This window comes from Petromyzon marinus, chromosome 48 (assembly GCF_048934315.1).
Source record: "Petromyzon marinus isolate PM22_M1 ecotype Great Lakes invasive population chromosome 48, UKy_Petmar_22M1.pri1.0, whole genome shotgun sequence".
Classification (NCBI taxonomy): domain Eukaryota; kingdom Metazoa; phylum Chordata; class Hyperoartia; order Petromyzontiformes; family Petromyzontidae; genus Petromyzon; species Petromyzon marinus.
This window is the reverse complement of record NC_133714.1, coordinates 5,737,722-5,755,192: the sequence shown is the minus strand read 5'-3', so window position 1 is coordinate 5,755,192 and position 17,471 is coordinate 5,737,722. Positions and strand designations below refer to the sequence as shown.

The following is a 17,471-nucleotide window of genomic DNA, read 5'->3' as shown; positions in this document are numbered from 1 at the left end:
TATGTCTATCTGTGTCTCTATGTATGTCTATCTGTCTGTGTCTCTATGTATGTCTATGTGTGTGTCTCTATGTATGTCTATCTGTCTCTATGTATGTCTATGTGTGTGTGTCTATGTATGTCTATCTGTGTCTCTATGTATGTCTATGTGTGTGTCTCTATGTATGTCTATCTGTGTCTCTATGTATGTCTATGTGTGTCTCTATGTATGTCTATGTGTCTCTATGTATGTCTATGTGTGTCTCTATGTATGTCTATCTGTCTCTATCTATGTCTATGTGTGTGTCTCTATGCATGTCTATCTGTGTCTCTATGTATGTCTATGTGTGTGTCTCTATGTATGTCTATGTGTGTGTCTCTATGTATGTCTATCTGTCTCTATGTATGTCTATGTGTGTGTGTCTATATCTCATGATAATGTAGTGGTTAGCGCGCTGCGCTATGAACCTGGCGACCCGGGTTCGATTTCCGCTCACGGCCAACACCAGTGACGATTATCTGAACCGGTCCCGGGCCTCCCCTGGGTCGACTCAGCCTCAAATGAGTACCGGGTGCGGTGTGTAAACATTGCCACTAGGGAGACAAAGGCGGTCGGGCGTGGTGCTGGCCACCCACCCCCTGGTGTACCGTTACCGGCCTTCATAGGTGCTCGCTAACAGCACTTGCCCCTACAGTCTGTTAAGGCTATACGGGGGATCTTTGTCGTTTTGTCTCTATGTATGTCTATGTGTCTGTGTCTATATCTCTATGTATGTCTATGTGTTTGTGTCTATATCTCTATGTATGTCTATGTGTGTGCGTCTATATCTCTATGTATGTCTATGTGTCTGTATCTCTATGTATGTCTATGTGTCTGTGTCTATATCTCTATGTATGTCTATATGTGTGTGTTTATGTCTCTATGTATGTATATGTGTCTGTATCTCTATGTATGTCTATGTGTCTGTGTCTATATCTCTATGTATGTCTATGTGTGTGTGTGTCTCTATGTACGTCTATGTGTCTACGTCTATATCGCTATGTACGTCCGTGCGTGCCTGCGTACGCATGGGACTCGCCCGCTGATGAATATTCACATCACATCACAGCGCCCCGCGCAGAGCAAGCAGCCACACGGACACACAGAGCGGAGTCCGAGAGAGGCGCGTGGAAAGGAGCGGACACGAATCGAGAGACAGAGACACACACACACAGAGACAGACACACACAGACAGAGACGAGAGCGGAGAGCTCTCTCGCTCAGACAGCCAACGCAAGGCAGGACATACACGACAGACATCCAGCCAGACAGCGGTGTAGATCACGACACACACACACTCTCGCTCTCTCTCGCGCACGCCTCCCACATGATATGAGCTCTCGCGGCGAGCAGTAAAAGGGAAATGTGCAAGGCAACCGCCACGGTGTGTGTCTGAACGCCGAGACAGACGGTGGGAGAGGAGAGAGAGAGAGAAGAACAGGAGAGAGAGAGAGAGAGCAAATACTACGAGAGATAGACGAGAGAGAGAGCGGCTGGAGAGGAGGAGGTGGAGGAGGAGAAGGAGGAGAGATCATTCAGAGGAAGAGGAGGAGAGAGTGAGCTATGGAAGAGAGCGTTGACAACCCCAACCGCGCCGTGGAGTTCCTCAAAGAGCTCAACAAGATCATCGAGACCCAGCAGGGCCTCATCGCCAAGCAGAGGCGACGCATCGAGGAGCTGGAGGGCCGAATCGCCGAGTTGATCCGGCGCAACGCGGCCATCAGCGAGCTCCACCAGAGGCACCTTTCGGCCTGCCCTCTCGCCCTCCGCCTGGGCCAGAGCGCGGCACGGCACGAGCAGCAGCAGCAGCCCTGCCTCCTGCCTCGGCGTCCCGCCACCTCCGGGACAACACTGCAGCAGCAGCAGCAGCTAAAACATCACTACCACAACGTCGGTGGCCATCACCACCACCAGCACCACCAGCACCAACATCAGCACCAACAGCAACTGAGCACAGCAGCGCCCGGCAACACCTCGGGGTCTGTCGCGGATGACGAGGAGGCCCAACCGGTGATCGCGATGTGCAGCGTCTGTGATCAACATCTGCAGCAGCAGCAGCAGCAGCAGCAAGAGGCGGCTAAGTTGCCGAGCTGCTCGATACCGATGCACAACTACGTCGTGCGGAAAGTGCAGCTGGACGAGGAGGAGGAGGGTGGCGGTGGTGGTATTGAGGATGTGCATCATCATCATCAGCAGCAGCAGCAGCCTGGACGAGAGGAGAGCACAGGAGGTGGTGCTGCGTGCCCGTGTCCCGCCGAAGAGGAGAATCTATCCGTCTCCGCGCAGCAGCAGCATCAGCAGCAGGAGCCGCATCAGCAGCAGGAGCCGCATCATCATCAGCAGCAGCAGCAGCCGCATCATCATCATCAGCAGCAGCAGCATCAGCAGGAGCATCAGCAGGAGCAGATTCCGCCAGCTCTGCCGGAGACATCTGCCCTGACGAGGGTGGCGGCTCCGGACGGAGCTCAGCAACTGTGAGTGCCTCGGTCGCAGCCCCGGAGACTCGCCGGGTGAACTCGTTGCACCTCGGGTCACCTTCGACCGTGAACCCAACCCTGACGCTCATCGTGACGCTGCCCCTTATCCATAACCCTCGCCCGATTAGCGAGCGCGACTCGGCAAACCGACCGGACCTCACCCGGACCCCGTGAACTTAAACCGCGGGTTTTACTCTGCGCATGAACTTGATCCCCAAACCCCATTGCTGTTAATCTCACCCTGACCCTAACATCACCACCCTGACCTTGGCCAGTAAGCACGGCCCCGAACCTAACTCTCATCTAGTAATGACCTGAAACTCACCAGGACGCTGCCCTTTCACCCTAACCATGACCCTAACCCTGACCATTACTCTATCCATGTCCCATAGCCTCTAAGCTGACCTTCGACTCCAACAACTCTTACCCCCCCCCCAACATCCCCCAATGAGAGTCCTCGTGCTCTGCTGTGCGCACTGTATATATTTGTTCGTACATGTATATACACGCGCGCCGTTCCTTTTGCAGGCGTATTAACAAACCTGCCGTCAACTCGTGCCCTTCACTAACTCGAGTCGCGTGCTGGCCAGCTGCGGCGTTCCGCGTGTGCCGACGAGCGACTTGTGGCCTCGCGAAATCCACCCTGGCGCCCGCTTCCCCCGTAGGTAGGGGTTGAGATTTGTCAGGCCTCGGGTAGGGTGGAGAGGGTGGGCATCTACGGAGTCGTCCCGTTCGAGTCGTCATTCCTTCGCAACCCAAACCCGCGAATGATTTCCTGATTCACCGTGAAACTCGACTCCGTCCGTCCGTTCTGTCTGTGTGTGCGGCCTTTAAGAGGAAAACAATACGTCATGGGCGACGTTTCGGGCTTTGGACCTTCCTCACGGCAGAATTTGAGCAGTACGGTGAGTCTGCTTTGTGAGCCTTCGTCGCTGGCAAACGCTGACCGCAAGTATAGTAGACATTCGAGCCAAATGCGTAAAAGACAACCCATTAGCACACAAACACACACACACACGTCAATCTCGCAACCTCCGATGAGCGCGCTTGGCTGCGTACGGCGCGAAAGAAGAAGTCCAGCATTGCATACAGTACACCCAGAATCGCGTTCAACAGAAAAGGGTCTTGCAGCGATGCTGCCAGCATTTTGTGCAGCGGTGCACAAATTGACACGCACTCGTCGCGCTCGTAGATTCGAACAAAAAAACAACAACTCTATCATTAGCAACGATCCTTCTTCACAGCAGTGAGAGAGAGCAATAGAGGTTGGTGGTCTCTGACGAATATGCCGAGTTTGTGGTATTGCACTGCTCGTTTTTATGAATGAACGTGTGTGTGTGTGTATATATACCGTATATGCTGACGGCTGCTGGCACACTTATTATGAACGCGCTCGCGTGACAACAAGGTTTGGCCTCTCTTGCTTGAACAAGCGAAGCGATCTCAACGGGTGTGACAGCGGGGGGCGGTGTGGCGCGGCCTCGCGTTCGAGCTGTCGTCGCTTGCTGCAGACATTTCGCGGTTCGAATCAAACAGGCCGCCCCCCGATTAATACAGCGCTGCGGTGTGCGCGCGCGCGCGCGTACAAATCCTTGAATCGCTACAGCCGCTAGCCACGGGTCCGCTTGCTTCTGCGCAGTGGAAATGAAAGATCCCGTGATGTGATCCACAAGAGAAGGCAATTTTTTGCGCGACCAGCGTCACGGTCTAAAGTTAGCCCGACTTTAAGTGTTTTTTTTTTCTTCTTCTCAAATGGAATTTGCACGGAGCAGCAATCATCGCTGCTAAAGCTCGGCAGGGCACCTCTCGCAATGAGAGTCTTGAGGCTCGGCGATGCCTCCAATGGGTTTTCCGGCTCGTGCTACAAGTTCCCACGTGGTGAAAGCGCCACTTCGTTGAGATCAACATTTGTCGCTTCTTACAACAACAAAAAAGCTCCGTAGCTCAGTGGGCCTTGCCTCCTAAAAATAAAAAAATAAAATAGTTTGTTAGTTAGTCAATAAAATAGATTCCGGAGGATTTTGGGGAAAAACAACATTTTTTTTTTTCAAGGTAAAGGAGGGGCACCGGAATTGCTTGCCCGTGCCACTGCTGACTGAAGGGACTTCCTCCACTCATGAGACTGAGCGAGGCTCTGCTGAGTACACACAGTGTAATAAACGCGACGGTGTATAATGCGTCACGGTGGACGAGATGTTAACTCCCTCGACTGGTATGCAGGAGGTCGTGGGTTCGATCCCGAACCTGACGATGCCTTTATATTCGGACTTTACGCGTCTCTCTCTCTCTCCCCGTGGTCGCGTGGACTTTTTTCTCCAGGTCCTCCGGGTTTTCCCCCTCCACATTTAGAATCAACATCACGCGTTCGGAAGTCTTTGGCTGCTGTAAATGTCCACGTGAGAAGTCAGCCGCCGACTTCGCTGGGCGACCGCTTGGGACAGCACAGGTGGCATCTGACAAAGAGCGATGCGCAGCTCCGTAGGGGACCTTACCTGGTGAAATAACGAATCGTTTAGTTTCAGTTCAGTTTGCAAGCCACGCCGTCGAGATTGTCATCGCTGTCGCCGCCCGTGTGAAATCCTCTTGTTGCGGGGCAACGTACGAGGTCACCGGCCAGTTTGAGTGGCCGTCTGTCCAGCCGTGAATGAACATTACCGGTATCACCCCTCCCCTCCCCTCCCCCTACAACTTGGTTCACGAATGCGCCGGCGAATCGGACGCTTGTTCAACTGCCTCGAATGGGCCAGGGAGCGGGACAGGGATGGGGGGGGATGCATCGTTGAGAGGCGGTCACGTGATGAGCGTGGGGCCAGGCGGGGGGGTGCCTTGCCCCCTCTCCCACCAACCCCCACCACCCCTCCCCCCTGGTGGCCAACATCTACGAGTTGGGCCCCCCTTGGCGGCCACCGTGAGATTTGTTTTCAAGAGTGTTGGGCCCCTTCCCCACTCCCCCCGAACTGATGATGGAGTTGAGATGGGTGGGGAAGGGTTAATAGGGTGTCCAATACAGATGGTAACTCAAAATTGGTGTGCAGTACTGATGGTAAATCATCATTGGTGTCCAGTACTGATGGTAACTCAATATTGGTGTGCAGTACTGATGGTAAATCATCATTGGTGTCCAGTACTGATGGTAACTCAACATTGGTGTGCAGTACTGATGGTAAATCATCATTGGTGTCCAGTACTGATGGTAACTCAACATTGGTGTGCAGTATTGATGGCAAATCATCATTGGTGTCCAGTACTGATGGTAACTCAATATTGGTGTGCAGTACTGATGGTAAATCATCATTGGTGTCCAGTACTGATGGGAACTCAACATTGGTGTCCAGTACAGATGGTAACTCATTATTGGTGTCCAGTACAGATGGTAACTCAACATTGGTGTGCAGTACAGAGAGTAACTCAACATTGGTGTCCAGTACTGATGGTAAATCATCATTGGTGTCCAGTACAGATGGTAACTCAACATTGGTGTGCAGTACAGAGAGTAAATCATCATTGGTGTCCAGTATATATGGTAAATCATCATTGGTGTGCAGTACTGATGGTACATCATCATTGGTGTCCAGTACTGATGGTAACTCAACATTGGTGTGCAGTATTGATGGTAAATCATCATTGGTGTCCAGTACTGATGGGAACTCAACATTGGTGTCCAGTACAGATGGTAACTCATTATTGGTGTCCAGTACAGATGGTAACTCAACATTGGTGTGCAGTACAGAGAGTAACTCAACATTGGTGTCCAGTATAGATGGTAAATCATCATTGGTGTGCAGTACTGATGGTACATCATCATTGGTGTCCAGTACTGATGGTAACTCAACATTGGTGTCCAGTACTGATGGTAACTCAACATTGGTGTGCAGTACAGAGAGTAACTCATCATTGGTGTCCAGTATAGATGGTAACTCAACATTGGTGTGCAGTACAGAGAGTAACTCAACATTGGTGTCCAGTACAGATGGTAACTCAACATTGGTGTGCAGTACAGAGAGTAAATCATCATTGGTGTCCAGTATAGATGGTAAATCATCATTGGTGTGCAGTACTGATGGTAACTCAACATTGGTGTGCAGTACTGATGGTAACTCAACATTGGTGTCCAGTACTGATGGTAACTCAACATTGGTGTCCAGCACTGATGGTAACTCAACATTGGTGTCCAGCACTGATGGTAACTCAACATTGGTGTCCAGTACTGATGGTAAATCATCATTGGTGTCCAGCACTTGGGGAGACCAAGGAGGTGAGGAGTGGTGTTTGGCCACCCACCGTGCCAGCCATAATAGGTGCTCGCTAACAGCACTCTCCCGAACAACCTGATCGGGCTACCGAGGGGATCTGTGTCTCGGTGTGGTGGGTTCACGTCGTAATAACATAACACTCTGAGTTAACACGAACGTCATCACTTCTGCGAAAAATTCTTTTTTTTTTAAAGCACGCTCTTTAATCTTGGTAATTTGTTCTCGGGAAGAATCTTTCAACGTGGATATTTTCCGTGTGTACAGTTTTTCAAGACACGCTGCACTTTCTATTTTCTTTCCTTTTCAACAGCCTACCATTACGGCAATACATTACGCAACTGAAAAGGCTGTCACAATGCTATCGTTGCTGAATCGTTGCTGATGGGTAGGAACAATGTTCAGACTGCATTGCATTGACAGGCCCGTCTTTCTTCCAGTTCATCACCTTAAATAATACAAGGTCAGCCGTTATCGTTACCTTGCTTGTCCTGGCTCACTCAAAGAGCCTAAAAAAACGCCAGGAAAATTGACCTAATATGCTTATGGATGTTTTAAGGGCCACACTCACTTAGGTGCCTAACGACACCTAAGTATTCCCAATGTCGTTTATTTTCGGAAGTTGAGCAGGAGTTGAGCCTGGTTTCAAAGTCAGATTTTAAAAATATATATATATATATATCCTGGGGGAAATCCGATGAGCTATGAAGCTCTTTTTGCACAGATGTCCAGTATGGCCACGGGGTCAGAAAGGGACAACAACCAAACAACAACAAACAACACACAATAGGAGCGCAAAGTGTAGGATGGGTGACCATCACCACGAGGCCATGCGGGTTTCCAGATGCTCACTTGAGTGGGGGAACTTACCTTGCCATCTCAACCGTTCGTGCTCGAACTTGGTGGGGTGCCAAGTTTTTCAAGAAATTTATTTGAAGCTAACCTGAATCCCGGAAGACGCTGCACGTCTTGAGCGACATTGCAGGCGTGGTTGCTGTAAATACGTTCAATACAAGTGTAAGATGTAAGTTGTGATTATATATTTTTTTAAATTGTCGTTATATTCACAACCTCGCCAGACATCACCCTGCGCTGAGCCTTTATATTTCAAGTCGTCTCTAACATCGGCGGACTTGGTTCCATCGCACGCAATCCGGACTTCATCAGACGCTTAAGGAAATTAAAAGCGAAGCAGCCTTGCACAAATAAAGAAAGAAATAGACCAATCGCTAAATAAGTTGATGAATAATTTATTAAAAAAAAATGCGTCAGCAGTCGTCGGTGTGTCTTTTAGCCCACAGGCCTACCAGCTGTCCCGTTTAATGTTTATCCATTGTTCATATCAGCAGCATTGTTCTTAAGCATGCAAGCTGTGCGCAGCTTTATATCTTCAAGAGTCTCATCAGCATTGAGTCAGGCTCGACCAGGAGAATGCTACTGGGTTGCCAGATGTTTTTTTTGAGAAGAGCACTCTACCGACACGACTGGTGCCTCTTCAACGCAAAACAGAGCAATGTCTTGATTTAAAGCTTTCGTGACTGCAGTAATTCATATTCTTAGTTTTTTCGGTAAAGTCACGTATATTTTATTATATAATATATATTTTATAATATATATTTTATTATTTTGTTGTTTCTCTTCAACGTGACTTTACCGAAAAAACTAAGAATAAGAGCAATGTCTGTTTGTGTATTGCATTACCCACAGCAATATGTAATCAACGTCACTTATGTGCTGCATGTTGTGATGAATACACAACATGCAGGCCGCATAGTTTCACCTTCTGCCCGCTAAGATAGGGTTTTTTCCCCTTTTTTATGGCAACAAAACTGAAACCTTTTTTACAAGGAATCATGTGTGCATGAATCACAATACTTGTGGTCAAAATGCAAACAAAAAACACACTATGATAATATATGATGCATTGTCCTTGAAACTGATTGGTCCACACCAGAGACGGCTTTCTTTTGAGCCTCGTCTCTGGTGTGGACCAATCAGTTTAAGGACAATGTATATATTATCAGAGTGGAACAAAACTGAAACCTTCAAACTTCAAATCTAGAATTAGGTCTAACGGTGCCCGTTTAGACTTTGGAATTCTATAGTACCATTAACTTCCTGACGACCACACATCAGCATTGTCATCGTAATAACCTCGTCGCGGTGGCGAGATGTTATCTCCCTCGTCCGGTATGCAGGAGTTCGTGGATTCGATCCCATGTCTGTCAACCCATACGGTTTACCCCGTATTCTTGTACAGGGAAATTCAGTTTTCAGGTTAATACGGCGTACAGTCGTTTCAATACGGGCAATTTTTTTGTCAATCTTTTGGTGTTTCTCCCTTGTGATGGGACTTTGTAGGATGAACTTTGAGATTTATAAGGGGCACGGGGTGACCAATGAGGTCTGAATTGGTCTGTCATAAGGTAGGGCACTGATAAGGGGTTGACAGATATGCAATACCGACCCAGGCACCTGTTGTATATGTGGAGTTTGCGTGTTCTCTCTTTCTCCGCGGCCGTCTGGAAAGCTCTTCCTTCCGCCACGGGATCTATGCAACTTTAAAACGTAGGTTGAAAACTAATTTCTTTAGAACTGATTTTTGTGTTTAGTGTGTCGTCCTTCCCCCCCGCCCCCACCCCCCCCCCCCCCCCCGGCACCTCCGATTATCACGGTTGTCTACGTACGGTGCGAAAGAAGCTCAACGTACGTACGTAGGTACGTCCGTGCATACATTGCTGAAACCATTCTCAAGGTGGCTGGGCGGCTCAGGGGGGGTCAAAGGCCCCGGGGGGGGGGGGGGTGGGGTGGGGTGGGGGGGTCAGAGCCCTGTGCCGGCACCACTGAGTTGCTGGCTTCCAATCCGCGGGTTGCAGCCGCCTGAGACCAATCCGAGCTGGCGAGCGCGTTGGTCTCACGGTGCAAGCACGATGACCGTGGAGGATAGTGAAACGGTGTGGGCGCTGCAATTCCCTGCTCATGCCACTGCTGCCGGTGGACCGAGTTTCCCACCCCCCCCCCCCCCCCCCCCCCACCGGGCGATTCCACTGCTGGATGAAGGCCTACCTCCCGAAGCCGCCGCTGCCCCCGCCGTCGCCCTCGCCAGCACCGCTGCACTCCTCCAAATCGCGACACTTGAGTATCCACATTTTGCTCGAGCAAGCCCGGCGGCGTTTGTTAAGACGTGAATCCCTGCATTCGGCGAGACTGGCAGACGCTCGGCGTGGCCCATTGAGCAGAAGTAGCCTGGGCGCTTCTGGATTTTAAAGTCTCGGTCCCCGTTATCGCATCTGCTGGACATTGTTCTGTTTATTTTTCGCATGTCACGTGTCTCATTCAGCGCTTGCCTTTATTACTATTTCCCTATCTTCATTCTTGACCTTTTCATTTAAATGCGTTCACGTGCCCGGTTTTTTTTTATTTTCTTTCTTTCTTCAATACTTTCCCGTGAGATATCAAAAAAAATGTCATTTATATTCTCGAGGTGCCTTTCCTTCTCTGTGAATATTTTATGCATTCCACTTCGGCTCCACGAATCCCTTGTCTGCCCCCCCCACCACCACCCCTACCCACAGACTCAATCACGACGATGCACACGAAGGAGCGTGGCTGCCGTGGGGCGTGGGGGTGCAAGGAATGAGGAGCCCAGCCAACTGAATGCGCCTCTCGCGTATTAGCCTCTCATTTTAATTGTTTGAAAATATCTTGACACACAAATAGAGGACTGCAGAACTTGGGCAGTTGTTCGGTAGCGCCGGCACCTCGCTGCGTGACTGCTGCCTTCCAGCTCGCCTGTGGTTCCATTGTAATTCATGAGATGCGATTTGCATGGATGGTGCTAGTTAAAGGAAAACAAAAAAAAATCCATTCTAGCTATCCCCCTCCGTCCCCCACCTCCACCTATTGCACCGCCTGCGCACTCGATAGTCACGCCACTGACCACACACCTGTAGCGCCCGTGGCGAGATGTTAACTACCTCGCCCGGTATGCGGGAGGTCGTGGGTTCGATCCCGATCCAGACCCCGACGCCTGCTCTGTGTTTGGAGTTTGCGGTGTCTCTCTCGCCGCGTTCACGTGGATTTTTCTCACGGGTCCTCCGGTATTCTCCTTCCACATTTAGAATCGACGCGCGTTCACAGTATTTCGGCTGCTCTAAATTTCCGCGTGATGCTAAGCCACTTCGTTGGGCTATCATTTTGTGGCCGGGTCGCTTCTGAAAAAGAGAAACATAGCAGCTCTGTGGGCTTTGCCAGGGGCATCGGTTTTTTTTTTTTCCCATGGCAAGCCCCACGGCGTATGAAACGCGAAACCATCATCGCCCCCACTGCTGCTGCTGCAACACAGTTACAGCAGCAGCAGCAGCAGCATCGCACCCACTGCTGCAGCAGCAGCACAGTGACAGCAGCAGCAGCAGCAGCATCGCACCCACTGCTGCAGAACAGTTACAGCAGCAGCAGCAGCATCGCAACCACTGCTGCTGCTGTTACAGCAGCAACAGCATCGCACCCACTGCTGCTGCTGCAGTGACAGCAGCAGCAGCAGCATCGCACACACTGCTGCTGCTGCAGTGACAGCAGCAGCAGCATCGCACCCACTGCTGCAGCAGCACAGTGACAGCAGCAGCAACATCGCACTCACTGCTGCTGCTGTTACATCACAGTTACAGCAACAGCATCGTCCCATCCACATGGACTTTTCGGAGACGCTTGAAGCCCCCCATCCACCCCTCCTCTTGATTACAGGCCCCACGTCTCACATAAACGCCCACCTCACGGTTAACGGTCCAACGTCTTCCTTCAAGGCCCCCACCGCTGTCCCCAGGCTCTCGACTGACACTCAGCTTGGCTGCTCGGAGCCAGGGGTCATTTACGTCCGGTGAAATATTGTGCGCGTTGCAGATTGCCTTCGTGTTAGTGACGATGGTGTGAGACGAGTTGGGAGAGGTAGGAGAGTGTGTGGAGGGGAGGGGAGTGAGATGAGAGGGGAGGGGAGAGGTAGGAGAGTGCGTGGAGGAGAGTGGAGTGAGATGAGAGGGGAGAGGTAGGAGAGTGCGTGGAGGAGAGTGAAGTGAGATGAGAGGGGAGAGGTAGGAGAGTGCGTGGAGGGGAGTAGAGTGAGATGAGAGGGGAGCGGTAGGAGAGTGCGTGGAGGGGAGTGGAGTGAGATAAGAGGGGAGAGGTAGGAGAGTGCGTGGAGGGGAGTGGAGTGAGATGAGAGGGGAGAGGTAGGAGAGTGCGTGGAGGGGAGTAGAGTGAGATGAGAGGGGAGAGGTAGGAGAGTGCGTGGAGGGGAGTAGAGTGAGATGAGAGGGGAGTAGAGTGAGATGAGAGGGGAGAGGTAAGAGAGTGCGTGGAGAGGAGTAGAGTGAGATGAGAGGGGAGTAGAGTGAGATGAGAGGGGAGAGGTAAGAGAGTGCGTGGAGAGGAGTAGAGTGAGATGAGATGAGAGGGGAGGGGAGTGAGATGAGAGGGGAGTGAGATGAGCGGTGAGAGGTAGGAGAGTGCGTGGAGGGGAGTAGAGTGAGATGAGATGAGAGGGGAGTGAGATGAGATGAGAGGGGAGTGAGATGAGAGGGGAGATCTCGGCAGGGTGGAGTCCGTCGAAGATCCCGACGATGGCGGTGCGATTTTGAAATTGATCCGAGATTGGATTGGAAGCCAGACAGCAGCCGCTGTTTGAAAGCGTAGATAATTAAATAAGTGCTCTAATGCCCCCGCCCCCGCTATCTAATTACTGCCTTTAACGCATTCCCTCGGCACGCTTGCACGCGTGGGTCCTCACTCGTCGCTTGCGCTCGTGAGCCCGCACTCATTGCGACGCTGGGAAGTGTCGCATTTTCGCATCGTTTGCTCCGTGGGTCAGCGCCACTAACGGGCCACACCCTCGCTGCAAACACTGGCCAGGCAAATCCCCACACGGAGCCCTCAAAGTAGAAGCTTTCTACGCAAGGGACTCCTCGCATCGCGATGTCGCGCATGCGGGAGGAGGTCGCGAGCACGCGGAGAGACAACTCGCCTCGCTCCCCAGCCTCCCCCCCCCCCCTTGCTAAGTGCCTCGCCTGGTATGCAAGGAGGTCGTGGGTTCGATCCCGACCCTGGAGTTTGCGTGTCTCTCCTCTCTCTCTCGTGGTAGCGTGGGGACTATTTTCCTTCCGGGTCTTCCCATTTTTTTTCAGCCTTCCACGTTCAGGATCAACATCGCGCGCGCATTCGAGGTATTTTTTTTTTCTTTCTGTCCGCTATAATTGCACACGTGACCAGCCATTTCCATTGAGCTGTCTCATTCGCGATGGCCCGATCGCGTCTGAAAAAGAGCTACACGGCTTGCTGGAACCTTACCTGGTCAAACATTTTCTTGACTTTTTTCACTGCCGGGGTTTACGGGGTTAACATCGTCCTGTTTGCGCCGTACGAGTGCCACGCTGTCTCTTCCCTCGCTCTCGGTTTCACGCCCAGAACGGTGTCGTTGTCACGATACGAAGCATCCATTCAGATCTCTCGCAGGGGGCAGTGCAACCCCCCCCCCCCCCTGCGCTTAGATGACAGCCCGCAGAAGCGGACGTCACAGAGTTACCGCTGAAATCCCTGAGAGTGACCGATCACCAAACTTTCCCCACCCGCCTGCCCTCCTACAACGAGACGTGCTCATCACGTGACACGAAACACCAATTCTTTGTTTTTTTTTCTTCCCCATTCTCAGTGGCGGAATTTATCTCGTGGAGAGATGCTATTCCTTTCGCCTGGTACGCAGGAGGCTGTGGGTTCGATGCCGGGACCGTGACGATGCCTGCTGTATATTTGGAGTCCACGTGTTCTCTCTTTCTCTGTGATGGTCGTGGCGTGGACTTTTCTCCGGGTTCCTCCTCCGCTTTTTGCCCTCCTCCACATTTAGAAACGACACGCGGTTACATGATTTGGCTGCTACTTTGAATTCCCACGTGTGGTGGCGATGATGATGATATCAGACACTTCCATGATGAACTATCATCACGTGTGGCCAGGTCACCTCTGAAAATGAGCCAATAGCTTGGTGCGCTTCACCCGGTAATTCATAAAATAGCGGCAGTAGGAGTCGTTATTTCACTCGTGCTTTCTTAACGTTGCTGAAAAGCCAAAATAAAGCATTCAAAATATTTTTTTTAAAGACTGACGCTTAAAGCTCCGCACAGATGCATTCGTGAATCCGTCACTGTATTGCCATATCCTGTCCATTTCCCAGGCCCATTTGCATGGAAGCAGCGGAACGTGGTCTTTCAGGGAAAGGTTGTTAAATGTACAAGGGTTTGTCATATACGACGAATGTTCACGTGTTCTGACGTGTACGTTGACGAGCGACTATTCTCAGTCGTTCACATGCAGACACGTGACAAGGGTAGGGGAGGAGCCGCGGTGCAGTGCTCATCACGTTGCCCTATGAACCCCAGTGGCAATGAGCTCGACTGGCAAAGCCATCGTTCAACGGCGGTCACGGCATCGCTTTCAGATGCGCTCCTGCGCCCGTCTGGAACGCTCTCTTCCTCCCGATATGAGGGAAGCCACTGGGAGCTGCGTCACTTTGAAATCGCCATCTAGATTGACAAACTCATTTATTTAGAACCGCTCTTTGTGTGTTAGCTTGCTGTCCTCCGCAACCTCCGATTAACACGGTTGACTAAGTAGGGTGCGAAAGAATTTCAAGATACAGCCATAGACGCAGGCTTTTGGCTAAACGTTGAAAAAAAAATGGGCACTGCATCGCGCGCTTTCAGACGCGCCCCTGCACCCGTCTGGAACGCTCTCTTCCTCCCGATATTAGGGAAACCACTGGGAGCTGTGTCACTTTTAAATCATCCACATTACAATGTCATTGTGTTGAGTTTATTGTCCATGGGCCGCACCTCCGCTTAGCCACGGTTGTCCACCAACGGCGAGAACAGAGTTCACGCGTACATTCAAAAACACACGATCAACATCAGCGGCGAGTGACATCTTAATCGGTATCCCCCCCCCCCACACCCCGCTCCAACCCCCCTCCTCCCTCCTTCACCAATCCCCACCGACCGCAGGCAAGAGCTGGACATTGGGGAGACTCACGAGTTGGTACGGTCCAAACAGCCATCCACGACTCACAATGTCAGTTCATGCGTCCATCTCCTCCCTTGCATGCTCTCAGGCTCGAGTTGGTACGGTCCAAATCTCGGTGCGCGGTGGGGGGGAGGTTTCGGAGGGGACGGGGGTGAGGCCGTCCTGTTTGTGAGTCTCCCCAATGTCCAGCTCTTGCCTGCGTTTGTTTGACGCGTCGATTTTTGTTGGCAGCAGCCAATATTTAGATTTTCTCGTGGCGTTTTCGTTTCGTGGTTTAGGCCAGTCGTTTTTTTTTATAACCTTTCCTGCAGCCTTGCACCCCTTTGGTTCTCAATGGTTATTTTTTTTTTAAATATGTTTTTATAAATACATAGGGGTTTGATGAAACAAAGTAAGTTGTGACTGACGTGCCCGTGATTAATTTGTGTTTTCCGGTGATTTACCTTCGAAAAAAATCTGGCCACGTCTCGCACCGCCCCCCCCCCCCCCCCCCACAGAAAGGTCATCTCGCACCCGCAGGGGTGCGTGCACCCCCAGGTTAAGAAGAAGAGCCACTTGGTTAGGCCAAATTGGACAACATTTCTGAACCCCTTTCACCACCCGACAAAAAAAGCCAAACGAATGAAAGATACGAAGCCTATCAAATGTATTCAACATCAGCTAATGCGTTCGCACTGGAGGAAATCCTATGAGTTGCGAAGCTCTTTTTCACAGATGTCCAGTAAAATTGTTTAACGTGGTTTGCAGATTGAGTCCTTTCGTTGCGCACCACCCCACGTGACTATTTTAGCATCTTTGGCTGTGTCGGGTTGGGTTGGGTGGTGGAGGCTTTTACAACACATGCGATTGGGTCAGAGCGTTTCGTGGCCGAACTTACAACAACAACAAAAAAAGCTCAGTAAATTATCAATCGTGAGAAATCGCGACAACGTCGCTTCAGGAGTAGGAGTGAGAACGAGATGGCAGCTTTTATTTATTGGAGGTGCGGTTATCTTCGTCGAGAGCTGAGAAACAAATGAAAGTAACAAACCCCGTGAAACCGAAGAGAGTCGCTCGCAGTTTGACCAAGCGCCACGGTGCAATTCCAAGAATACTTAAATCCTTGCAGTTGCTGCACCTCACGTGAAACTGTAAACCACCGCGAACGCGCTCCGTCTTCTAAGAACTCAGACGCTAAGCGTGGTGGAACTTGGTTTAGTACGGTGGCTCTCAGGCTACTGCTGTACACACCCCCCCCCCTTGTTGAATCTTGGTTCAACCCAGTAACCCCCCCCCTCCCCCATCCCTCGCTTGCCTGACCCAACGTGGCTGGCTCTGAGAAATTAAGGTACGAACAATGGACGCAACACATGTGAACCCAATTGTCCATTCTGTGAGCTTTCCCAACGAGCTGCCAGTAACTGCGAGCGAATAAAAAAAAAATTCAAAGGACGCTCTGCGCACGTGACACTCGCTGGTTACTCCGGGAAACCCAACAATTGTGTTCGATCAATGAGTTTAAAAAAAGGTCTTTTATATCTTTCCAGGCTACCACACGGATTAAAATTGTACCGTAGTTTCGATTTAAAGCTTTCGTGACTGCAAGGATTCATCTTCTTTGGTTCTTTCGGTAAAGTCACGTAGAATGAGAATAAAATAATAAATTGATAAAATAAAATAACACAATAATATTATCACGACGTTTCGGCCACAACACAAGCGGCCTTCATCATTCACCTGATTTTTCATTCACCTGATGAAGGCCGCTTGTGTTGTGGCCGAAACGTCGTGATAATATTATTGTGTTATTTTATTTAATCAATTTATTATTTTATTCTCATTCTACGTGACTTTCCCGAAAGAACCAAAGAAGATGTACCGTAGTTTTTATTTTATTTTCGGCAGATTCATACGTGATTATTCGCCAATTACTCACGTGTACTATCTTCTTGGTTCTTTCGGTGAAGTCACGTAGAATGGGAATAAAATAACAAAATAAAATAAGACGATAAAATTCTCACGACGTTTCGGCCACAACACACGTGGCCTTCTTCAGGTGAAGAGACAGGTCTGTCCGGAAGACAGAGCTTGAATGGACGCTGTCATGCAAGGACCGCGTCTATTAAGCTGTGTGGGCAGAGTTAAAATTATGAATTTGCATGTTGACAGCGTTCATTCAAGCTCTGTCTTCCGGACAGACCTGTCTCTTCACCTGAAGAAGGCCACTTGTGTTGTGGCCGAAACGTCGTGATAATTTTATTGTCTTATTTTATTATTTTATTCCCATTCTACGTGACTTTACCGAAAGAACCAAGAAGATGAATCCTTGCAGTCACGAAAGCTTTAAATCACGTGTACTCTATAACTTCACGCATTTAACAAGAAATATCACCCCGCGTGCCACCTCCTGAGACGTTGCCACGTTACTCCCCCCCCCCCCCCGAGGGGGTCCGCGTTACACTTCGGTTGAGAGCCACTGGTTTTGTGCACGAATGGATGACCCCCCCCCCCCGCCAAGGCTTCGCCGGTGGCTCGGAGATGGCAGTGCCGAGTGTGAGCTCCCCGCACGCGTGGCGAGTCGTCTCCGGCTTCTCCGTCGTCCCTCCCGCGTGCGTGAAGCCGAACTCCCAGTGAGTGCAGCCAACACGTGCATCGCGTTGACCGTGGAGCAAAGTGCGCTAGG

At 50.7% G+C, this 17,471-nt stretch overlaps 1 protein-coding gene across 4 annotated transcripts in view; it reads left to right on the top strand.

Annotated features, from left to right (window-relative positions):
• The first annotated feature begins 670 nt into the window (after positions 1–670).
• LOC116952799 (IQ motif and SEC7 domain-containing protein 1-like) overlaps positions 671–17,471 on the top strand; it is a 519,292-nt gene continuing 502,491 nt past the window's right edge. For 2 of the 4 annotated variants that reach the window (XM_076074476.1, XM_076074475.1), the window contains exon 1: positions 671–2,492. In XM_076074476.1, the coding sequence (XP_075930591.1) occupies positions 1,582–2,492 (911 nt within the window). In that variant the 5' untranslated portion in view covers positions 671–1,581. The remainder of the gene's footprint in view (positions 2,493–17,471) is intronic. The other 2 variants (XM_032972463.2, XM_032972462.2) reach the window with 1 other exon arrangement.